Source organism: Rissa tridactyla, chromosome 2 (genome assembly GCF_028500815.1).
Source record: "Rissa tridactyla isolate bRisTri1 chromosome 2, bRisTri1.patW.cur.20221130, whole genome shotgun sequence".
In the NCBI taxonomy this organism is placed as follows: domain Eukaryota; kingdom Metazoa; phylum Chordata; class Aves; order Charadriiformes; family Laridae; genus Rissa; species Rissa tridactyla.
Genome location: NC_071467.1, coordinates 18331376 through 18357986, shown reverse-complemented (window position 1 = coordinate 18357986; position 26611 = coordinate 18331376). Strand labels below are relative to the sequence as shown.

The following is a 26611-nucleotide window of genomic DNA, read 5'->3' as shown; positions in this document are numbered from 1 at the left end:
TAAAAATGAAAAAAAAATTGAATGTCTGACATTTAGAAAGTAGATATTAAACCAATAATCTAGTTTGTAATTTCTATTCTTAAAAATGTATTCGGCGCATGAAATTTTGTATAAAATTATATTAAAAGAAAAATCTGTTTGAACTAAAATCATTGGCATGTACAGTCTGTTCATACAAGTAAAACTCAGGACCATGATAATATAAACTTCCTGCTGTAAAACAGAATTCCATCCTAAAATGGAAAAAAATCCTTAATGATTTTTCAGTCCTTATTTTCTCTGCTGAGAATAGCGATAAGAGGTAACAACATATTTTTTTACTGCAGATATCTGTTAGTGGGAATCAGAAATAACTGATACGGATCCACAAACTAAGAAGTATTAATTACGTTTGGTCCCTGTTGACTACATGAGGTTTTGGGGTTTCTTTTTAGTTTTATATTTTGGTATTAAGGAATGTACACAATTTAGCAACAAGGTATTCTCCAAAATATTCAATACTGACTTGCATCATTTTGTGTGGAAAGGAATGCTGCTACTTTGAAAAAGTTAGTTTTTATTTCAAGAGTCTACTCTGCAGGTTCACAGAAGAGGATGTAACGGTCCTTTCTCTATGGCAATAATGCTTTTGTGTATGTTGATCACACTCTTTCTGATCCCATAATGATCCCATATCTGCCATGTTCAAAATGATGTATTTTGCAACCTACTTCTACATAACAGATGATTTTTATCTTTCAAATTCTTATTTTATCTTCTCAAACTACAAGCAAAAAGAACATCAAATAATCCATTTTGAAAATGACTGATGGGCCTAGATCTACTTCTTGTATTTCAGATACAGATGGTGATCCAGTGCATGTATAAATTAACTTCCATGAGCAATGGCATTAGAGAGAAAAGCAATTTTAACATAGGCGTTCATTGAAAACATACTTCCAGTATCATCTAATTTTTAGATAAGAAGATATATAAAGAAAAATAAGCTATTTGATGCTGTCTTGCCCTTCTCCAGTAGCTCCTATGGCTCTAAATATAAAAATCTGCAATGAAATAATAGATAATGCACTCTGGGGCTACACAAGTCTTAAAGTAAGAATGCTTTTTATTTTTTAAAGTTATTACTATAATTTTACGCATTTTTTCATATTTATGATGTTAGAATTATACATTATACAGTCTAAACACATAGATTTCTAAGGATTATGTATTAGAATGAAAATTAGTGTGTCATATTTTTTACTAATTCTAAATAGATACTGAGTATTATAGAAATTATGTATGAGGCAATCTGAAAAACTCAACTAATCTCAAAGAATGTTACTACTATTTATACAGCATAATCAATGGCCTAATTAGGAAAACTTCAGTTAGAGAAAATTAAGACTAAATTAGTATCTATAGTGACATAATACATATAAACATTACTTATGTGTTTAACAAACCGTTCTGTGGTGCTCTTTGTTGACATACTTCAGTTGATGGAATATATTTTCTTACTTAAGGTATCCATTAGAATACATAAACTTCATTTAAGGATTCAACAAAGAAGTAAAAATATGCTAGAAAAAAAGATTATTGATAAGACCATGGTTCACTTTTGGAATATGAGTACTTGATTCCTTATATCAAAGTATCATTTATTTGGTCTTAAAATATTTCTTCAACAAATAAAGTTCTTTTTTTGTTGTTTTATTTTTATATAAAAAAAGTACATTTGGATTTTGTAGTAGTTCAAAAGATGAGCCAGACTGGACTGCGTGAAAAATCTATTAATAAAGGATGAAAAGAGATATTGGAAATGAAACAGAATGAAACCTTCTTACAGAAAAGTGTTGTTGAGATGAAAAAGTAATCATTTTGGCAAGAGAGGTGCACTTCCCCTCAGACTTGAGTCTCCTAGAATACATGAAACAGACTTAGAAGATGCACTACATATCGAACAACTCACTTGAAAATTACTTAATACAAATATTTAACTCTGATGTGATTTTCAATGAGACCTGTGCACTGATACCTCGAAAACTAAGACTTTAATTTAGCTCACTACTCACGGTGACCTCTGTTAGTATAGGCTCCAATGAAATGCAATAAATTTATGAAACACTGGCATTAAAATGTGAGCATTACTTTCTATTTACTAACTCTCTAAAAATGTAATTACAACATAGAGAGCAGGAAGTGTTGTCTAAGCGTCAAAGATGACCAGCACAACTGAGGAGAGTGATCTCTGTTCTGATCATTGCATTTCTGGATAAATTTCAGTAGAAATACAGCAGTATTCTGAGTTCTGGAATCCTGCCAAAAATTCCTGTTTCTGTGTCAGAAAGCTGCAGGAGACAAAAGTCCAGAAGATACACAAAATACAATTTCTGTTGTCTTCCTTACAGCAATGATGAGAAAGTACTGACCCTTAGCTTAATCTGCTGTATCAAATTCATGATTCAGCACAATGCAGAATTTTCCATTTGAAAATTGAAAAAAAATTAAGCTACAGATGAAAAAAAGAAAATCATAAAACTTTCCTCCAATCCACAGGTAAGAGAGACTACATCATAGTGAGTAGTAGAGAATAATAGCCATGGATCTATGGACTCAAACAGCTGGTACCTACGACTCAAGACCCAAGTGCTAAACTAAAGGGTTTTATTATTATTAGCTTTAGTTAGTCTGGTCGTATAGGCTGATTGTCCATTAGTGGTTGAAGGCTGAGATGTCGAAGTACACACTCCTATTTTTTTTGCATAATAGAAATCCAGATTGCATGCTCTGACACCATGCTTTAGTTCTGTGATGTGAGTCAGAGAGTAGTAAATAAACAGGAATGCCTAATGCTTTACATTTTCCACATTTATTCTACAAAATCATTTCATTACTTTGCAATTTGAAGTATAGGAATTTAGTTACAATGTACCTTTATTTTAAACTTCAAAAGAATCTTGACAATATTTTCTATTATATTTTTGTTATTAACAATATAGAGATTGTGTATTCCATAGATGTTATGTTATGGAGTTACGGTCACTTAATCCTATTCTGTACTTTGAATACCAGAGCTGCTATTTCAGTAATTCCCACACATGCACAATAATTTATGTCTATTTTAGAGCATATCTTTATAAAATATATCACAGAAAATCTTAATTCAGAAGTCATCATAGTTTACTCTCCACCATAATTCTTTACTTGACACAAATGTTTTGTCCTTAAAGTTTACATTTGTTTCCAGTAAAGATTACAGGTTTAGACATTGTTTTGCAATTTCCTCACTCCATCCCAAAATCTATGTGATGTTTTAATCGCATATCTCTATCACCTGCACATGAAAAGTTAATTCATCATTAATCTTGCAAAATAATGTATTTCAATGAGCTACTGGTTAATTGGCTACCTACTGAGGGACATCAATATTCTTTCATAAATCATAAATTTTCAGCATATACTTTGGGTTTCTACACTCACACAGAAAACACATGTATGTACAGATTCACACATAAATCCTTGTATAAATCCACACACACATATGTAGCTATCATTCTTGACATGGGCCAATACTTTAAATTATATACTGTGAATTCTTTCTTTATTTAGGGGTGAAGGTTGTATGCCGGCAGTATACCACACATTCCAGTTATTTGGCCAAGTAGGAATACACGGATGCATTTTCACTCTCACTGGATTCAGTCTCATTTTACTTTGCTTTCATAACTTCCTGCAGTTTTCTCCCCTCTGAAGTTGTAAGCAGATGAGAGAGTATCTGCATTTCAAGGAAATGGCAGGATAATTCTAACCTGTAATTAATGTTTAGTTATAGACAAGCGATCAGGCAGCAATTTTGCAAGGCCATGTTCTCCGACTGGCTAATCAGACAACCAGAGCATGGGATTTGCATATTGTAAAACTGACAAGAAGTAACTGTGACACAATTATGCAGATCAGACACCAGAACCAATATGAGCCAAGGGAACTGCACAGCTGGGAAGAAAAAAATAAAAATAAAAATCTGCAACAAAATATTAGTGATTGCCAGAAATCCTGTCAGTCAGCTACGGCAATCTCATTCAGACAGAAAGTATGTTTATAATTATAGCTTTTTCCGCTGGTGAGGTACTTAGCAATAATAAAAACGTTTGAAATAACTCTGCTGTGCTCTCAGCAGCCTGTAAGCGTTTGTCAGTTAGTTAAGAAGCACAGCTGCTATTTTCAGTTTATTCATTCTCTCATTTTTGCCAAGAGTGATTAATTTTCATGTCCTACTCATACATATAAAATACATACTATATATTGTTGTATTGGGCATAGTTTGCAGATTTTGGTGGGGGGTGGTGGCATGTGGGGCTGCAGGGGTGGCCTCTGTGGGAGGAGACCAAGGGCTGTGCCGGACATGGCCGGTTCCAGCTGGTTCCAGCTGGCTCCAACTGACCCACTGCAGGACACAGCTGCACCCACCAGAGGAGTTTGTGGTGCCTCTGAACAGCTCAGGTGTGCCTCTGTGAAAACATATTTAAGCAAAGGCGGTAAGCACCAAGAACAGGAAAAACAAGGCCAGAGCAAGAGGAGACCTCACTGAAGGAGGGCAGAGAGAAGAACACGACCGAGCAGAGGCTGCAGCCAAAGCAGCTGGCTGAGCAGGGCCTGAGATGTGGGACCCTAAAGGGACCACAGGCCACTGACCCAATCTGCTGTGCTGGCCTAGCCTTAGTTCTTCCTAAGGGTTTGTTTGTTACTATTTTTCTTCAATATGAGTATCAGTAATTCATTGTTAATTGTCAAAGAAGTTAAATTGAAATCACCCAAATCAATATGCTGGCTTTGCCTGCAATAATTATATAAATATGTTATATCTTGTTATTAAGATTGTCAAATCAGCATATTTGCATTTACTCCTTGCTGCCCTATGTTCAGAAAAGCTTTTCAGTGAGCAAAACCAAATTAAAGGTGAAAGCAAACCAAACTAAACTTCCTAGTCCTTACAGTACAGGTTTCAGGCTTGATCCTGCTCCTTTGGAATTAAATGAATATTTTACCAATGAGTTTGAAGTAACAGTATGTAGCTCATTATGTGCAATAGCACTGAATATTCCTCTTTCATATAGTTTAGATACACCTGATGTCTGGAACCAGCAAGTGCTTTTAATTAATTTTTTAATTTTTTTTTAAATTTTTTAAAAAAACATTTCTGCATTACCTGTATACTCAAGATGAAATCCAGCAGCTGAAACACTGATATCAGACTGAAAATTTAGGTACAGATTATTTGATGTGCTGTTGAGAAGTGGAGGTATGGTTGTTCCTGAAAAGAGAAATCAAAATATTATTGAAATGCACAGAAACTGAACTAAATACATACATAAATGTGTGTGTATGTATAAAAAGAGAGAAAGAGAAAGGAGGAAAGGAGGGAGAGAGGATGGGGGGGAGAGAGAGAGAGGTCACATAACCAATTCCACTATATTTTGTCATCGTGGATGTTATCAAATATCTGTCCCTATAAAAGTTTTATTACATTTTCAGTGCACCACAATATCAGAGACATGAACTGTAGGCACTCAGGGAAGCAGGGTCTAATATAAATGTATATTATACACTTTTATCCACAAAAGGAGAAATAGTCACTAGGGTTTTCATAAAAGCAAGAGCAAATCCTGTAACTGGAATAATTTTAAATGTAACAGTCAAATATATCAAGCAGCTCTGAACATATGTTGTAGAGCTATTCTAAGAAATGTGATTGATTATTTATTTGTGTTTCAGCACAAGACAACAATCTCATTGTCTGTGATCTCATTCCATACACATGAACGAAGTAGAATAAAGGAAAACAAAACCAAACAAGAAAAAGTAATACAAACATAACTGTCTTGTTTATCTAAAATAAGGATAAAGAATGCATCCTTTAAGTCATGAACAATTTCAAGACACATCTCTTTCAGAGGTCTGTATTTCTGGACCCTGCTATAAAAGTGGGCAAAAATGAGATTAGTAGATATCTCATTTGGGACTTATTTAATTTCTAACATTTTCAAATATTCATCTTTATGAAAGTCTGCTAAGAAGTGATGGATTAAAACAGAAAGAATACTACCTGGTTTTAATTATAGGAGAAACAAACATGCACACTCACATGCGCACAAACACGCAAAAGATCTAGAAAAGCTATGTGTTTACAATAAAGAGTTGAATCTGTGAAACACTTCCTAGTCACCTGAATAACTTCCAAGCCTTGGAGCATTGTTGTCAGCACCATCATAAAAGTCTAATGAATCCCAGTTGTGTTCTGTGGCAAAACTCACCACTTGCACCTATGAAGAAAAATGTGAGGCAAAGAATGTAAACTTCTTTCCCTCTGTATTCAAGAACATAGACAACTAGAAATTGTAGCCTCTGCTGCTTTCAATCATGAAAAGTTGTATCATGCTCTCATTGTCAAAAAGACTGGAAAATCATCATTAAGGGACTAAAATTGCCTTGCAACATTTTGTTTTATTTATTGCCAATTTGGACTTCTAAATTCTGTGACTCTAAGTGACAACCACATATTACCCCTGACAAGCGTCACACAACTGTGAAAAACATCTGGGTATAGAATGTGATTCCGTTGTTTGGAGGACATTGAGGGGAAGCCAAAACATGGTATCGTCAATTACTGCAGTTTGTCTGTGATTCTCTCTAGTTTATCCAAGGCTAAAAGCAGTCCCACAGTGATGCATGCCGCTTCATCTATCTTGCCATGTTCAATTCTGCCTCCAGGTAAGAGCAACCTCCTGTGCTTGGTTACCTTCATCATTCTCTCATCTCCTGAGGAGAAGCACTCACTAACATGCTACAAGCAAAAAGGTAGAATATTCACTTCATTCCTTCCAGAAGTGACAACATCCTTCCACTCACAAGGAGGTGCAAAGCAGTAATCAGACAGACTGCAAGAGGGAGGATATATCTGCTCTCATATAGTGAAAACACTCCCCACAAAGTAAAGAAATGCCAGGTTCCTGTTCCTGTTTTGGAGGGGAAAGGGTATTGCATTTTTTTGTTTTAGTGAAATAAGTGTTTAATGAAAAGCTTTTAAAGAAGCACAGATGAAACCCCAACCACTCTCAAAATAAGGGTACCTTAACCACTAAGTTAGACAATTTACTGTTCTTCTCCCTTGCTTATTCTTCCTTTTATTTTCTCCAAAAGGCAATAACTTCAGCAGAAGACATAAGTGCCAGTTCCAGTGCAACTAGGTAATGAAGTTTGGGTTTTTTTGTGAAATATATGACTTGTACCTTCTTCTAGGTAAAAGGAATGTTCAGGTTGGTTACCTATTTCTTGGATGGTGGCCTTAAACACTGCACTTTTTGTAGGAATTAATCAGCCAAAGGACGATATTTTAAAAAAAAATAAATGAAGCAATAGAGAGGCCCTGACTGTTAGTGTGTTTTGCATAATTGGAGGAAGCCCATGGGACATGGTCTCTCAGAAAACTTTAAGACTTGTCTGTTTATTTTTTTGGTTCACAAGGGATTTAGGTGAAACTTACTGGTGTTGTCTTAGTCATGAATATCTCTGAAGACATACAGAATTGGAAGTGCAAGCACCTAGGAAACCTTCAAACCAAATTGCAAATTATTTAATGTTTTTCGTGTGTTTTCAGGGCCAGATTGCTGCTGACTACAGTTTTTATATTCATATAAACCACCTAATTTAAAACATCTATTTTAGTGCAACTGATGCTAGTTGCCCTAACCTCCTCAAGTAGTCAATAAATAGACAGACATACCTTCAGGCAGTGATTCGGAGCCAGAGTCTATATTAGATGTTCTGAATTACCTACTCAAGATGCCTTTCTGCCCTAAGTTTATAAGGAACCATGGTAGATTAATTTCGTGATATAAGGTATTTAAGCTAGGTGCCTGAAGGCAGGTTATTAGTGCATACTCTTCATATTTACCTAAATCTACATTTAAATGTCTGCTTTTCAATTTGATATGAGATAGCACAGCATTTACATCTGATCACAGTGTTTCAACAAATCTAACAACGAAATCACACACATTGATAGTTGTTATATCTAGATAGTTTAAAATTCCATCTACACATTTCACAGGGGAATATACAGTGGTGGTAATTTCTTTTAATTTCCTTTAAAGTTGGGAAAGTGTCTTTGTTACTTTGAGGGAATAAATGTTCGTCAGGAAAAATGTCCAGATATTTTATGCATTTACATAAACACAAAAGCATTAGCTATCACATTATCTTAGAATCATAGAATCATAGAATCTTCCTGGTTGGAAAGGACCTTTGAGATCATCGAGTCCAACCATACACACAACAAAAAAACCAAAACCCCACAAACAAACAACCTACAATCTCTGCCACTAGAGCATGCCCTGAAGTGCCACATCTAGACATTTCTTAAACACCTCTAGGGATGGTGACTCAACCACCTCCCTGGGCAGGCTGTTCCAGTGCCTGACCACTCTTTCAGTAAAGTCATTCTTCCTAATATCTAATCTAAACCTCCCCTGTCACAACTTCAGACCATTTCCTCTGGTCCTGTCATTATTCACCTGGGAGAAGAGGCCAACACCCACCTCTCTACAGCCTCCTTTCAGGTAGTTGTAGAGGGCAATGAGGTCTCCCCTCAGCCTCCTCTTCTCCAAGCTAAACATGCCCAGCTCCCTCAGCCTCTCCTCATATGACCTGGTCTCCAGACCCCTCACCAGCCTGGTAGCTCTCCTCTGGACATGCTCCAGCACTTCAATGTCCCTCTTGTACAGAGGGGCCCAGAACTGAACACAGCACTCGAGGTGAGGCCTCACCAGTGCACAGAGGCACGATCACTTCCCTGCTCCTGCTGGCCACGCTATTCCTGATAGAAGCCAGAATGCTGTTGGCCTTCTTGGCCACCTGGGCACACTGCTGGCTCATGTTAAGCTGGCCGTCCACCAGCACCCCCAGGTCCTTTTCTGCTGGGCAGCTTTCCAGCCACTCTTCCCCAAGCCTGTAGCATTGCTTGGGGTTGTCGTGACCAAAATGCAGGACCTGGCACTTAGCCTTATTAAACCTCATACAGTTGGCCTTGGCCCATCAATCCAACCTGTCCAGGGCCCTCTGTAGAGCCTTCCTACCCTCAAGCAGATCAACTCTCCCACCTAGTTTGGTGTTGTCTGCAAACTTACTGAGGGTGCACTCAATCCCCTCATCCAGATCATCAATAAAGATCTTAAACAAAACTGGCCCCAAAACTGAGCCCTGAGGGACACCACTGGTGACCGGCCACCAAGAGGATTTCAGCCCATTAATCACAACTCTCTGGGCACGGCCATCCAGTCAGTTTTTAATCCAGCAAAGAGTACACTTGTCTAGGCCATGATTCGCCAGCTTCTCCAGGAGAATGCTGTGGGGGACGGTGTCAAAGGCCTTACCAAAGTCCAGATAGACAATGTCCACAGCCTTCCCCGCGTCTAGAACGCAGGTCACATGGTCATAGAAAGAGATCAGGTTGGTTAAGCAGGACCTCCCCTTCCTAAACCCATGCTGGCTGGCCCTGATCCCTTGGCTGCCCTGCACTTGCCATGAGAGGTCACTCAAGATGATCCTGTCCATGATCTTTCCTGGTACCGAGGTCAGGCTGACAGGCTTGTAGTTTTCCAGATCCTCCTTCCGACCCTTCTTGTAGATGGGTGTCACACTAGCCACCCTCCAGTCATCTGGTACCTCCCCTGTTGACCAAGATTGTTAATAAATGATAGAGAGAGGCTTAGTGAGCTCTCCCGCTAGCTCCCTGAGTACTCTTGGGTGAATCCTATCTGGTCCCATAGACTTATGTGCGTCTAGGTGCAGAAGCAGATCATTGACTACTTCCTCCTGGATTGTGTGTGGGTTGTTCTGCTCTCCATCCTTATCTTCCAGCTCAGGAGGCTGAGCACCCTGGGGATAGCTGGTCTGACTATTGAAGACGGAGGCAAAGAAGGCATTAAGTATCTCAGCCTTCTCCTCGTCATTGGTTGTAACTTTCCCCCCCGCATCCAGTAAGGGATGGAGATTCTCCCTTGCTCTCCTTTTGTTGATGTATTTATAAAAACTTTTTTTGTTGTCCTTAATGTTAGTGGCCAAGTTGAGCTCCAGCTGGGCTTTTGCCTTCCTAATTTTCTCTCTGTATAACCTAACGAGATCTCTGTACTCCTCCTGAGTTGCCTGTCCCTTCTTCCAAAGGTGGTAAACCCTCCTTTTATTCCTAAGTCCCATCAGAAGTTCCTTATTCATCCAGACCGGCCATTTTCCCAGCCCTTTAGACTTGCGACACTTGGGGACAGCCTGCTCCTGGGCCTTTAAGATTTCCTTCTTGAAGAGCGTCCAGCCTTCCTGGACCCCTTTGCCCTTCAGGACTGTCTCCCAAGGGACTTTCTCAACCAGTGTCCTGAACAGGCCAAAGTCCACCCTCCGGAAGTCCAAGGTGCAGGTTTTGCTAACCCCCCTCCTTACATTACTATGTATTGAAAACTTGACCATTTCATGATCTCTAAACCCAAGAGGACCTCCGACCACTACATCTCCCACTAGTCCTTCTCTGTTTGTGAGCAGTAGGTCTAGCAAGGCACCTGCCCTGGTAGGCTCACCTACCAGTTGTGTCAGGAAGTTATCCTCCATGCACTCGAGGAACCTCCTAGCCTGCCTGCTCTCTGCTGTGTTGTATTTCCAGCAGATACCCGGCAGGTTGAAGTCCCCAACCAGAACAAGGGCTGGCGATTGCGAGACGTCAGCCAGCCACTTATAGAATACTTCATCTGTCTCCTCATCCTGGCCAGGTGGTCTGTAGCATACTCCCAGCACAACACCTCCCTTATTTGCCTTCCCCTTCATCCTTACCCATAAACATCCTTACCCATAAACATCTTGCATTTGCATGCATTCTCAGGTTGGTCAAAAACATGCAAGTTTTCAAATGTTGCCTCAAGTAGCTGATTTTCACAGTAATAATTACATTTTTATGTATGTATATTTAGGTTTTTTTTCTTTATGAAGTGAAAAAAACCAAACCCAATACAATTCTGATGCCATTTTTTATGTCACTAGCAGATATAAAGCTAAGCTCAGTTCTGAAAAATAACTCAGTAAAAATGATATGATGATTTCTGATGTATATTCTGTCTTTCTGATCTTGTAACAGCTGTACTCAGTTTACTATATCGGAATTGATCTTCCTCAGACCTAGCCCTGAAAATCAGACAGGATTCAAAGTATCAGGCATGAATATCATACTTCATGACTGTCCTGCTGCAGTGACACAATTAAATGTTCTACAGATCTAATTACAGTCACACAGATATGCCCATGAAACTGCCCTGTTGTCATTACATTTATATAAGTATAAATTATTAACTTATTCAGTAACTGATAATAGAAAGGAAGGATGGTATTCACAAGCTCAGCAAAAAACCTCAGGAGAACTAGAAAAAAAGCAAACAGTAAATATATTTTTTCTTCTTATGACTCTGGAGCAAAAGAATATCATGCAGATTAGACACCTAACTTGAAATCAAAGTTAGTAATTTTGTCACCTAATGCAGTCTGCGGTAAGAGATAAATACTTCCAAAAAGCAACAGTAGCTGCTTAAGTCAGGACATCAGTTAATGCCTAATTTAAATCCTCTGAACTATCCTCCTAGTGTTTAACTTACATTACTGATTGTATAAGAAATACACAGAACAAAACATCCTAACTTAGTCAACTGTTTAAATCAAGTAGTGTTCCTCAAAATTAATCTCAAAACTGATTTAGGTTATTAAATACTATTGTTAGTGGACATTGGTGTCTTTGAAAATTGAACTCATAAATGTTATCATGTACGGACTTAGGTTGTATCTGTGATGATTTCTGTGTTCTTCTGTAAAGTTTTTACATTTTTGTTAAGTATTTTTAAATATTTAAAACAAAAAATAGAATTTTCTGAATGCTTATAAAGTAGCAAAGTATAAACTCATACTATTTTTAAAATTTTCCTTGACACAGTAAAATACCCTAAAACCTATGTGATGTAATTTATTAAAAAAACATCTTTAATAAACTGTCCACAATGGTTTTCCTGATTTTCATTGTTAAGTCTTTACGTACAAAAACTGATCTCTTTATTTATTCATTTTCTACAGTGGCTATATTTCGAACCATGGGCAGACATAGAAAACTTGCTATCCTGGTTTCTTGATACAAGTTTTGCTAGGGTTTTGGTCAGATGATGCTAAAAAGTCCTAATTTATTAAACACAACTGCCTTTCCAATAACCAGATTTCTGTCAGCTTCTTTAGTGAATTATAAAAAGTGGGATATACATGACTTTTAGCTTAAAGGATACTTTTTTTCTGTGTGTTCCATTAAGTTCTTAATGTAAATGTTAGTGAATGAGAATTCTGACAATATTTTAAAGAATCCATTCCCATCTCATCTTGAAACTTACTGAAGTGTCTTTATATCACAATGAACTTCCATAAGTGTAGAGTAAATAACAGTTTCTAGGAAAACGTATATAACTGGTCCATGCAAGCAACCCACTTAACTTCACTCTCTTAGAGGAGATTTATCCATTTTTGAGAGATGAAAAAAGTATCACAGGAAAGCCTCCCTATTTCCTCTGGCTTACAGGGAGTCACTGACCTATTGAAATAACACATTTTATGTTATTGGTGATTTTCTTCTAAGTGAAAAGTTGCAAGTGTGTCTTTTAAGATTTTTGTAAATCTTACAACTTTTAAAAACTGCACAAATAAAAAGTGTGTAATAAATACCATTGTAAGAATCACTAGTGAGATAGAAAAATGTATTAATAAATTATTTTCCATGCTCTTGCATCAGGAAAAACAGTTTTAAACATGATGATAACAAGAAAATAGCAAGTATACTTACTTGAATCCCAGCTCCCTCTGGTACTGTGATCTTCCACACACAATTCAGATTGTTGTCATAAGGCTCAGGGTAACCAGGAGACAAAATGGTCCCTTTGCGCTTTGTTAAAACTCCACCACAGGGCACTGAAAGGAAATGCACAAGGCAAGAAAAGAAGTATGAAGCTTCAGAAGTGAGAAAATTTTTTATAAAAGCTTACACAATGTTCAGCATACCATGGCTGAAAACTTTCGTAAATTTATGCTACATTTAAAAATTTATATTTGCTTCAGGAAAATAAAATCTTGTATCTCAAAAACCTTATTTTAAATGACCAAAAAAGAATAGGGAAAAATTAGAATTATGTCAGTTTTCTACCTGACAGAATCATGTTCCTATTCCCCTTATTTATTTGACCTTTAACAAAGTTAAATCCATTCCATTGGTTAAAAAAATAAAGCGTTATTTTTAGAGGTCAAGAATAAAGTTTGAACAGTTATGTATATTGTTAGTATAAAAGATAAAAACTGAAAAAGCAAAATATTGCTACTTTGTTGTTGTCTAAATAATTAATAGCACCAGTTTCAACTCCTTGACTGTTTTCTTTTCTTGTGTGAGTTATCCCATTACAGACTATGGATCTATCACATTAGTAAAGAAATTGCTAAATGCCTGCAAGACTGCACTCATCATCTCCATGCCCATGGATTAATAAAAGTGTTATGCATGAAATTGGACAGAGGCATTCGGTACCATCAAGTTTCTCTTGTGAATGTTCAACTTGAATGTATCTTGTCTAAATCATTAGATGCTCTAACAGGGACAAAGAGCTTAACCTAGATAGTGATATTCTGTTGGTATTTAAGAAGTTGAAGGAAAAGATTGATGAGATGGTTTATCAAAACCATTAGAAATTAATGTATCATTTCTGTGCAACACCACTAAGTGCTGAACTGATTTCATTAGATACAAATATGAGGAGTTAGAAAATATGTAGGAGAATGCAACTTATCTTAATAATGAATACTGTAGCTACATTTTATGTGGCATATAATTGATAGAATCTGTTGGGAGCTACATGGATAAACTGAAGGTCAGTGTCACTTAAAGTGTTTAAATAATTACTTATAAAAGGATGAACAGACAGAATGATTGATGTCTGCTATCTGTAAGGAAATATTCAAGCATTCACTACAGTTAAGGCAATTTAATATGGTCATGTCTACCACTTCAATTATTAAACTGATTTAGTTCAATGCAATTTTCACCTCATATATATTTTATCACCTTTATTGGCACAGTGATTTTCACACACAAGGTGGCCTGTAACCCTTTCTCAGTTCAACTTGCTTCAAGACAGATAGCTTTTTCTTTCTCATACTAAATCATGTATTAAAATATCAATAATATACTGTGCTTGATGGCCGAAATAATTATTTTAACACTTTGTTGAGTTGTTATATCTGAAAAACAAAGGGAATACATTTCAAGGGAGTAAATAGTACAGTTCTACTGATTAAATCATAATCACTGAGAATAAATGAAGTATAGCTATATACTTCAGCGTCTGATTGATATATAAATTGTGGTTCTATTCCTATGCCTGAAACAGTCTAAATAAACATTAGTTGTATATAATAGCAGGTTAATCATATTTTATTAATATTACCCCAGTGGTACTTAGTCTTGATCTCTATCAGGATTTTAGTATTTTGGGGAAAGTCTTTTATTTTACTGAAAACCATTCAGACTCTACAATGCACCATCAGCTGATTAGCACAGAAGATTCAAAATCAACCTAATGAAAAAATGTTCTCTATTTTCTTTTCCACCACTCGTCTAAAACTCTGCTTATGTACTTCTTAATGCTAGAGTCAATATCATAATGTGGTTTTGGCATGGGTTAGGATTGTTTTTATAAGAGATCTGTTCCCTGTTGAGAAAAGTTAAGTAACTTTAACTCATACATATATTTACTGTTTTAGTTGGGAATGGAGTTCTTCAGATGTCTTCATCCTCAAAATGAATAGTTTTCAATGTATTCAATTTGCACAAAATTAATGTATAATGCAGTCAGTACTGAAACAGATGTTACAGGTGGAAAAGTTTGATAGCATTGCAAAATCATCTGTGCAAATGATAACTATTTTTAATTCCTTTATAAACAAATGATTTTTTTCCATATAAAAAAACAAGCTAAACTCTAATAAAACATAGTATGTAAATGTACTATATTTGCCCTTGACATAAACCTATGGAAAAATGTACCATTAGAATTTTATCTCTTTACTGTAGGGCTTTTCAGCACAATCACCAGATTTACAGTTGGTGCAAATCAGCGTTAGAAATGTCAATGGGTGCACATTAATTTAAGAATTTAATTTTGAGAATGTAATCTCGTATGACTAGAACGATACAAAGCATATTTTCTGATATGAAAAATTACTGTTTTTTTTTCTGACAAGCAATGAAATATTAGTGTAACTATTTCTAAATCTTTAATATGGTAATATTCTTTCTAATAGCTTACAATATCTTATGAGAGATCTGCAAGGTGAGATCATCTTAGTCTTGCAAGCATTCAGGGCATAAAATGATATTTCTGAGTCTTGATTAAGGGACAGCCAGGGACTGTCACTGATGTTAACATAAAAGAAGCTAACATATAATTTATAGTAGCAGAGTATGTTCATGAAACTCGTGAAATGTCACAGCAAGGTTAGAATAGAAAGGGGAATAAAATCTTAACCTTGAATGAAGAAGAAAATGAATACAAGTAAGCAAGAATAAAATACTGTAGAGATGACAAAGAAGGAACACATTCTGTTAGAGAGAATGGTCTACACTTTAGGCAGTAATTCGTTCTATCAAAAAGCCTTAAGAACTCACCAACACATGTAGGAAGTGAATCATTCCACTGTGCCAATGCATTTGGTACAGTATCACATCTAATTGCTGTTGACCCATGGAGGATATAGCCTGGATTGCACTCAAAAAGAACCAATGACCCAACTGCAAATTCATTTCCAATCCTTTTTCCAAATCTCGGTTCAGGCACAGAGCTACACTGTGTTGCACTTGTTCTTGGAACAGCTGCAAACATATAAACAATTGTGGATTCTTAATTTTAGATTTTGTGGAGGAATGCAGATTTTGAACTACAAATATCCAAATGACTGGAAGTAACATTCTGTTATTTGCCACTTAAGAACATTTTCATAATCCCCAAATGAATCTTCACAATATGGATTGCTTACTTTTGATGTCTGAGTTACCATTTATAAGAGCATAGCACTGACATCCTTGCCAAGATTAAAAGCAATGCATAAAATCCACACCGAAACGTTCCTAAAGGTTTTCACAGGCAAGAAATACTACAATAAAATATTCAGCTAATACATGGTTTCAAATAACATTTCTGTGTCAGATATTTACATTTATTCCTGTGGATTTCTAAATGTGTATTCTGACTGTCAGATCAGGATTTACGTTTAATGAAAGAATGAATTGCATTTGCAATATTGATGTATAATCATTTCTGTATTTGACCCATAAAAAGCCAAACAATGTAAACCAAGAAGAAGGATCTTAATAACAGCACGATCACTGATTCAGCCACAGGTAATAACACTTAGACTTATTCATATTTAAATTGAGAGACAAACCAGTTTGAGCAGCCAGATGTATCTAACATTAGTTAACCAGATTAGCAAACAGAAACAGCTGCTTTGTATAACTGTCTTCTTAAATTTGGAACCTCTCATGCTTCTTAAATATTTGATTTAAGCTTTAAATATAGATAAAAGAATGGTCTCAAACATTTTTCAAAATGTGCAGAATCAGCAAAACTTGCTATATTGTTAACAGGCTATTACTTCCCTCTACATTCTCAGTCTGTTCGATTTACAATTTATCATGAAAAGAATAAATGTACACATTTTTCCAGGTTGTCTCACCTTGATAAACAAAATGAAATCCTTTAGCTGTTATTGGTCCAACTGAAGTAAATCTAACCGTGATCTGGTTACCTGAGCTCAATGGGAGGGATTCACCTACTCAAACAAAGCAAATACAAAGCTATCATAACCACTTTTTACTGAAGAAGCATTCAAAATACCTGTCAACATCTTTGCAGCTAGAAATAACCCTCTCAAAACCCTGTTCTGCTTCAATAAACTTTCCACGATATATGTGATTTCTATATTTTATATTGTCAGTATTATGTTGTTCTGGAAAAGAGGGACTAAAGCTCATCTCAGTTATTAGGAATATTTGTTGTTCTCTTCCTTTACCAAAAGAAACCCCAAATGCAATACCTTTTTTAACTGAGTCAACGTGCACATAATCTATACAATTTATTTTGCTAAAAAATATAGGCTGCTTTCCCTTTCAAATATATAATACCCATTTCATGATAAAAATCATAAAGGCACAGAGTAAAAAGCCCCAAACACTCCCTATAATAGATAAATATCAGAAGCAAAAAATCTAAAACAATAGATTTGATTTTACTTCCTTTTATTCATTAACGTGAAGAGTTTTGAGTGAATAGGCTTTTAGTTCAACCTCCTAGTTTCATACATTTGCCTGAATTGCATGTAAGAAACTATGACAAGTTTTTCTTTTTTTTTCCTGCCTACACTATCTTTCTAGGTTCATAAAAAATAAATAACAGTTTAATGACAGTTCTATTAAGAGATACCTGAATGAGATCCTGAGAGAGAGGATAACAAAGATGACTGCAGAGTTGGGCCATCATATACTTCAACAACATCATGGAGTGATGTCTGGAAAAATACAAACTGGCCAAAAACCACTGACCAGGCAGGAAGGAGAAAAAGCAAGAGGTACCAATGGCCAAAAAATGTGGGGACAGAATGAGAAAGGGGAAAAAAAAAAAAAGAAAGAAGAGAACAAAATACACATTAATATATTTTTTTAAAATATTTAAATAAAAAAATTATTTATTGATTGATTTCTCTGATCACTTAATCAGCTGTCCTGGTGTTTAAAGTGTTTTTTCATACCATTACAGCAGTAAATGAATAAAAATGTAATTATATATATATAAAAGAGGCAATGAAGGTACACAAACCATACATATACTTGTTGAAAGATTTTAGTAATGAGGGAACAAAACCATTTTTCTGATGTTGAATATGCTTTCAAATTCTCTGCTTTCTTCCACCCAACACAGTGCAATATCCTCCTCTGTAATTCTAGGCGTATTGCTATATATTGTGGTTTATTAATTAATTTTGTTGATAAGCCTCTAAGTGTTACTTTGGAATGTTTCATTTTTCTTAAGAACATTAACATTCAGTGCATCTTTACCTTTGTGAAATAAATGAGCAACTGATTCAAAGCAACAAACACTTTTCAGAATACATATACCAAATCACAAAAACTATTATTTTTTAAAGGCATGCTAGTAGAACAACTCAATTCAAGATGTTATTTTTGCACTTAAGTTCAAAGATCCGTGCAGCACACTCACATCACAGGTGTTTGCACTTTCAATACAAGTAAACAGTGAAAAGAAAAAAAAGAATTGTTTGGATTAATTCTGGCCCTAGTACCTACAAAACATTTACATCCTAATTTTATCACCATTACCAGCAATGGAGGGGAAAATGACTCAAGGAGTACAAAGGTAAAAAGGTGGAAGTAGTTAGATATTTGAAACTATTGGATATTTGAAAATATTGGAACACTTATAACGAGAAACAGAAACAGTACTGGGTCATTGTCCAGGTTAGACATTTTGGGATAAGTATTCCAGTGTGTTGCTACTAGATTATATTTGTTTGCCATATGTTCTATAACATCTTTATGTGGTATATTTTGTTATAAAGGATGAAGCTAGGCACCTTCAATTCTTCCAGTTTATACACCCTTAAAGGTTTAAAAACAGTATAATAAAAATGTGAAGTCTTCAAATTGTTGACTTTGTCTTTTTTCTTTTTTTTTTAGTGATTTAAAAAAAAGGCAGTTCCACCTTGCCAACTCAAGATCTTATCATACTCTCTTTTCAAGAACAGAAGTTAATTTTTTAAAAGAAAACCTCTTTTGAATGGAAAGCCTGGATTTTATATTTATAAAATGTACAAACAAAAGTAATTTTAAAACTGTCTAAGACACTTCCAAAGACTTTTGTCCATTTTGAGGAGGAACCAAAAGTCAGATGCCAAACTACCTCCATCATTTTTATTCCCATCACCAGAAAATTAAACATTTATGTTTTTACTAGCTTCTCTTATTTTTAAAATAGTATTCATCTGCATCCGAGTATTCTGTTGTTGCTAAAGATAACTAACAAACTTAATCCAGCTAATTGTTTCTATCACATTTGTACTTTTATCAAATCTTATTTTGCCACTGAGCCAAGTAAAGTTCCTTGTGACTTCCACAGCTATTTCCCATTTTGAATTAAGTTGCAAACTATGTATGGAAAATTCAGGCAAGTGCTGAGACATAACAAGCACACATAACCAAGAGCTGTATCTTGGGAAGACTGTAAGAGTAGAACTGATAAGTTATATTTGTGTTGTAATGGGCCATTATAAAATATTTACATGGCAATTATACCATATAGTGAGCCAAATTCAAAGGTCGTTTCTACATTTCATAAGTATTTCAAGATTGTTGTTGCCTCCAGCTTTGTCTTAAGCACTTCTCTGTCTAAGGGTATAACACTGAAGGAAGTGAAAAAATATGTAACTTAAAATTGGTCATTTTGGAAAGAGAAAAGGTCCACATATCATTTCTGGTAACTGTTTTTTCACTGTTGATTGTGCATTTCTAAAAAAAATACAGTGAAAATCTGAGAAGGTAACCAAAAGTTATCACTGGCTTGAAATCAAATATATTATGAAGAGATTTAAGGTGATTAGTATGTCATTGTTGTCTACCCCATTTGACACGCGTTTATTCTGTTTACTTTCTAGTATTTGAAAAGAATTTTCTTTAAAAAAAGAACAAAATCAAAACCAAACCAAGACAATACCAAAAATATCTGCTTCAAAACTAACAAAAGCTAATAAAATATAAATGTGAGTATCCAGTATAATATGCCCTTGGGAAACTCATTAAAAAATAATTACCAAGTCCAAATAAAGATCAAATCATTTTAACTGAAGAATTTGGGGGGTGATGTATTTTTTTTTTAAAAGGATGAATAAGTATTCTCTATAGAGTGACTGACTCTCAATCACTTGCTATTCCATGTCAAGTATCACGGAAGACTGGAAGTCACCTGTCCAAATTTGACGTCTAAAGTTGGGCTGCAAATTATTCCTGAATTTATGTTCATCTTGGCCTTCACTGCTTTGTAGCAATGCTATTTAAAAAGACAGTATATTTATCTCTGTATTTTGTGGCTTAACCTATTGCTCAGATATTTAGGTGTGTCTTATTTTACAAGATGAACAATGCTAGAGTATCCAAAGAAGATTTTGTCTTGGAATTTTCATACATATGACACCAATTTATGTATTTCCTCAAAACCAAACAAAATACATTTCTGTGCTTTTTATACTTTTCCATTTATGTGAGGTTTTTGCTGTCAAAATTCCAAGTGAGGTTCAGTATTAATACTGTCATTAATTTAGGAAACTGAGGGAATCCATTAATTCAAAATACGTCAGCAAAAGCAAGTTCCCTTTTAATCAGGCAAAAGCTAAACAAGGTAACTTTCCTTCCTTCTAAATATCTAGATGTTTCTGTGGCCTTCATCAGTATAAGATCTGCATACTTTTAATGAGTTTGGAAAGCACCTAAAAGCAGATGGAATTGGCATTAAATAATAGTGTGTTTAAAAATTTCATCAAAGAACTTTCAGTTTCATTTTAAAAATGAAAAACAAACATATAGAATTTGTTTCTGTCTTTTTAAATGGAATTTATGGTATTAAATGAACAATATTCTCAGTATAATTCCAATCACAAAATCAGAGAATATTCTCAGCCTCCTGAGATCATCCAGTCCAGTCCTCTTGCACAAAGAAGGGCCATTTAAAGCAGATTGCGCAGGCCCATGTCCAGTCAGGTTTGAATAACTCCAGGGAGGGAGACCCCAAAACCTCTGACCAACCTGATCCAGTGTCCAATCTCCCTTACAGTAACAGTTTTTCTCTTTTGTTTAAAGGGAATTTCCTGTTTCAGTTTCTGCCCGTTGCCCCTTGTTCTGTCACTGGGCACCACTAAGAAGTCTGGCTCTACCTTCTTTACCACCTAGATATTTATACACGTTGACGAGACCCGCCCTATGCTTTCTCTTCTGAAGGCTGAACAGTCCCAGCTCTTTCAGCCTCTCCTCACACGTCCGATGCTCCCGGCCCTTAATCATCTGCGTCGTCCTTCGCTGAACTTACTCCAGTATGCCCATGTCTCTCTTGTAATGGGGAGACCACCACTGGATACAGCACCCCAAATGCATCTCACTAGTGCTGAAGAGAGGAGGATCACATCCCTTGAGCTGCTGGCAACGCTTTGCTGAATGCCTCCCACAAGGCTGGTGGCATTCTTTACCACAAAGGCACATTGCTAGCTCCTGTTCAGCTTGGCAATCATCAGGACCCTCAGGACCTTTTCTGCAAACCTGCTTTTCAGCTAGCTGGCCAGTCTGTACTGGTGCACAGGGTTATTCCTTAGGTGCAGACTCCTTACTTCCCTTTGTTGAACTTCATGAGCTTCCTGTCTCCCCATTTCTCTCAGACTTTGAGGTCCCTCTGAATGGCAGCACACCCATATGTTGTATCAGACACTCATCCAGTTTTATGTCATCTGCAAACTTGCTGAGTTTGCAGCTCTGTCCCATTATGTAGGTAATTTATTAAGATATTACCTCTGCAATTCTTAATATACATATATATCTCCAATCAGGAACTGTTTCAAAACAGAAATAAAAAAACCCTGTTTCACTCTGGGAAAGATATACATGGCCTGTATCATGGTTGCAATTTTCTACAGTAACAACACCATTTCTTTTGTGCCAAATTAGTTTTGAAGAACTGAAAAAAAAAAAAGCCCCACAGACCAACACCCAGATAAAGCAATTTGCTTGTTATGAATGATAATTTTAAATTGTGCTTGAGCATGGTGTTTTAGATATTTTTTTCCACTGTGTTTAAAATAAGTTTCTTCTGAATGTGAATGAAAAATTAAGGTGTTCAGTTGTCTAACAGTTGTAGTATACACATTGGTCTTCTTACAGAGCTAGAGGACTTTCTCAGAATTTGAAGTTACTCTGCAAAAACTAGCCTCTCATACATTCAAACAGAATTTCTGTCATCAGACTAAATAATCTTTCCAAAAGAGAGTTCTGCTCACAACAGCATGGAGATTTTATTTCACAGTGAAAAAAAAAAATCCAATTCTTCATCAGCTCCACTGATGAGATCCTCTCTTTACTTATGATTTAGCTGTGATGTTTTTCATAGCAGGTCTTATAAAGGAATTATAATACCATATGTAATTTTTTTTGAGAAAAAAAAAAAGAAAAGAAAAAGATAGCAACATCATTCAGGAGTTACAATCTTCTTTAAAACACAGGGAAAGAGAAATCTCTCACTAGAGAAATGGTCTTTATGGTGATTAAAGACAGCAAGTATGCACTAAGAAGCAAGAAATGAAGACTTCTCATGCATCTTAACTCTCATGTCTGGAGATCCCAGTCACTGTGCTAAGTGGTGGATCATGGCCAGTCAGCTAAATGATAAATGACAGTGAAGAAAAGCATGCTTTAAATAAGCAGGATTCAGGCTTAAATATAGGAAGCAGAAAGCAGGTAACTATTGTGTGAGATACTCTCACAATGTGAAAGACTCAGCAAGGCTTTACGGCTGATCCAATAATGGTCATCAATCAAATGATCATTGGATAGGAGAAACTCTTGTGCCCGTTCCCATAAGAAAGACAGGAATTCTTCACAAGATCAAAAAACTGCATTGAGATCTGACCACATTAGTATGATGACAATCACTCTAGATTTCATTGCAGGAGTTTCAGAAAAGCTTTTTTTTAAGGAAGATGAGGGGAGGAAAGAGATTTCATTTCTTTTGTGAGAAACAGGACATCATTTACATTTTTCAGTTCTTCTACCATTTCCTTTGGATGTCACCTTCAAGACACTTAGAACTAGCCACGGAGTAGGCTTGAAAAAGATAAAATGCATGAATAAACAGAGAGTATCCGCATCTAGGAGGATTTTAAATTTAAGATCTGTTATTTATTCATATGAAGTAGCTTAACATTCATGTACTGTAAGCCAAGAGTTTTACATAAAATAGTTTAACATAGAAAGTAAGGTTAATAAACTCACAGATGCTGAAGGCAGAAAGGTTTACTATGACTTACTGCTGTCTTAACTTACGGTGAAAGGAGAAAAATGACTTTCACTATATTGTTAAAAAAGTCAGAGGCTACCCACACTTACAACATGTATGTCTCCTCCTGCTGGCACGTAGACTTTCTCTGTGAGTAATCCCTTTGATTTAAGTATTTAGCTTCATAACAAGCAACAGATAAGAAAAAACGTATGAAGTTTTCTTTTGTAATTAGGATGAACTAGAAATAGACTGTAAGGATGGACTGACTCAATATTTTTAAATTAAATTATACTAATGTAGACATTAAATAAACTCATATTCACCCCCTTCTGCCTGAGAAAAATGTCTAGCAAAACTGCAAGATAACTTAAATGTATGTTGGGCACTTTGAAAAGAAATTGTTCAGTAATCACTGAGGAGGTTTTTGAAGGAAAGACGGAAAGATGACATCCTAAAGAGATGGCCTTACAGAATTCATGCATATAGGAATATTGCTTTCAGTAAGGAAACAAATTTTGCCCAGCTCACAGAAACAAATTGGAAGATCTGATCTTGTACTGTTCAGTGGAATACTTCAATTTGACAGAACAACAGCTGAGTATCTCTGAGTTAGCTGTGTTACTACCATTATTTAATTTTTAAATGAAATTAGTACCAGAGGTGTCATTTTTTTGAATGTTTCTCCTCGTACATTTCCAAACATTTGGTTGTCTGCCAGTTACTGTTAATACATTCGGCCTACTCCGTGTCTGTAGCAGTAATCTTTAGTGATACCAGTTAGATTTCTCTGTAATGTTTGACACTTTTTAGCATATGCCATAACATAAAATCCCTACTAGTATTATCCTGTTGGGTAAATCTCAATCCATTTCAAAGGAAATATCAGAATAAAACAGCTGTCTATTGTTCCTGAGCTTGGAAGCAGTAAAAAACTAATTCTAACTGTATAAGCCTCTTGGGTGAGCTGCAGACTAGAAGTCAAAATAAGACTAGTGACGGGTTTATGTGTAAACCACTAGAAGGGGTATTTTTACCGACAGGACTAAGGGTAGAGAACTGCTTATGCTCAACAGATAACTATTAACAAGAGGAACTGAGCAACTGAAATGAATAGATAAAAAAAATAAAAATTATATTACAAAAAATAATCAGTTATAAAAAGAAAGAGAAAACATGAAATAACTGAAAATTAAAAGATGCTAAAGATGTCAAAAGGTAAAAGGAACACATATATAGACCCATAATACACATAAATACATAATTAAATATTTTTTCTATAGCTATTGAAGCTATAGATTGCCCTTAAACAATTTTCCCAATGTATAAAGGTATGACAATACAACGCAAACCTACAGAAGCCCTGAAATATAATGGAGTTGTATTTCTGTATCATCATATGTATATCATAAATTTACTGTTATTAGCAAATTAAGTATACTCGAATAAAGTTACATTTAATAACAATAGTCAACATAAAAGTCATGGAGATTTTCCAAACCACACACAGGTGTGCCACCTAACTGTACTTGCATAGGGCAAATTAATGTGAATTTATACTACTTCACAATGTATCTGACATGCACCACTGTCTAGTTCTTAATCTCTCAGTCTGTGGAAAAAGTCTTTACTGAACTATATGCCTTTCATTACAATCTATTGGTGTTCCATGGGTAATCTCAGCTATTGTTCTGGAGTCCTCCATTTCCTAGCAGGACATCCAGAAGATTAGGGACAATAAGAAAGAATAAAGGATTCTCTCTCCAAACAAGGAACAGGTTAGGAAGGGCAAAAAGAGGGCTGGTTCTTAAAGCTCTCAGTAGCTGTTTTCCTCCGCCTCATGAAGGCAAAGAAAATACCTATCTCAGAGACACAAAAAGCAGGAGTGCAAAAATCTAGGTCTGAGCTGTAAACCATACTCTGCTGTTCTTCCTTTGTTTTTCTCCTGTAAAGAAAGTGTTCAGTGAAAACATGCTGGCCCGTCCTCTTTCTTGTTACTGTATGCCTGCATTCCCAGAGAGGAAGGGAAGAAGGAGATGGGAAATGCTGCATCTTCTCACGTTTGAGAAAATAAACTGTTTATCTGAATGCATGAAAAGACAATAAAAATATGTTTGCGGACAGGAGATGGGGCAGTTAGAAACACTAGATGCTCAGAATGAGGAATTCAAATGAAATTGGACAGAAAAGGCTACATGCGTATTTCCCCAGAAATAGGCATAATTCCATATAAAAAGGGAGAAAAGTGAGACTCAGGCCTTTTCCTAGAGCTGGAACAGGGATGAACTCTCCTAATTAACACATTCCTTGCTTGCTCCTAAAATCAGTGAAGTTGACTACATTACATAAATTATGATTCTCCTCCAGGCTTCAAACCTCAGTCTCCCTTTCTGCAGCTCACATCCCTCTCTCCTCGCCTGACTCATTATGCATACATGTGAAACACTTTCTGGATCTGCAACAGCACAATACTAGAGTAAAGAAAGTCAAAACAGTGTATTTTATTTTAAATACAATTTATATATTATATTATATTATATTATATTATATTATATTATATTATATTATATTATATTATATTATATATTGGTTTATTTACCCTTGCAGACAAAAACTGTGCCTTACCATTTCAACTACCTTTAAAGTTCTTAAGATCAATTGTATACTTAAAACGTTGAATGTATCCCATTTTGCCTAAGCTACCTAAAAGTTAAATAGCTTTTTGTGGCTGTTTCTTGAAATTTTTCCTGAAGCAGAATGAATCATGCTCTGGAGGGGCCTATCTTTCTCCATTACACAGAGCGGGAACCTAGACAACTAATGTAAACTAGATACTTAATTTTTACACGGCTGAAGAAAGCTGAGTTGAACCTCATCCATAATGTTTTGACCTTACAGACACAATTTATTCTTCTTGTTTTACAAAGCAGTCTTTTAAGAACTTGACTATAAATTGAAGACCTGAAATTATATCCAATTAAATAAAAAATAAATAAATATGTGTTAAATAAACCAATGTGTTTTTACCCATGCACAAGCTGACATCTTATAACACGTCACATGTCCAGCAACAGAAAACATTATTTTCCTCTGAAGTAGACTGTTTTGTTTTTTGGGTTTTGTTTTTGTTTGTGTTTTGGTTTTTTTTTTAAGAAGGAAATAAGGACATACGATGTGAAAAGGACAAGAAAAGGATATGTTCCTTTTGCACCTAACATGACTATCAAAGTATTCAATTGTATACTGACAGACAATTTGCCTTTAATGACACTTATGCCCTATTTACTCTTGTGTGTTTATATGTAATTACTTTTGAAAGTAGAAGAATAAGACTTCTCCAAAATTTAATTTAAAATATATCAAATCAACGACCCATGCAAATACTAACAATTTACACTGGGTTTTCCTTCAATTAATGAGAT

The 26611-nt window shown here is 35.5% G+C and overlaps 1 protein-coding gene across 3 annotated transcripts in view; it reads right to left on the bottom strand.

Annotated features, from left to right (window-relative positions):
• Nucleotides 1-26611, bottom strand: part of CSMD3 (CUB and Sushi multiple domains 3) — a 688054-nt gene that overhangs the window by 116954 nt on the left and 544489 nt on the right. For 2 of the 3 annotated variants that reach the window (XM_054193012.1, XM_054193014.1), the window contains 6 exons: nucleotides 17568-17681; nucleotides 16822-16917; nucleotides 15755-15958; nucleotides 12887-13011; nucleotides 6206-6302; nucleotides 5189-5293 (listed from right to left, as the gene is read on the bottom strand). In XM_054193012.1, the coding sequence (XP_054048987.1) occupies nucleotides 5189-5293; nucleotides 6206-6302; nucleotides 12887-13011; nucleotides 15755-15958; nucleotides 16822-16917; nucleotides 17568-17681 (741 nt within the window). The remainder of the gene's footprint in view (nucleotides 1-5188; nucleotides 5294-6205; nucleotides 6303-12886; nucleotides 13012-15754; nucleotides 15959-16821; nucleotides 16918-17567; nucleotides 17682-26611) is intronic. The other variant, XM_054193015.1, reaches the window with a different exon arrangement.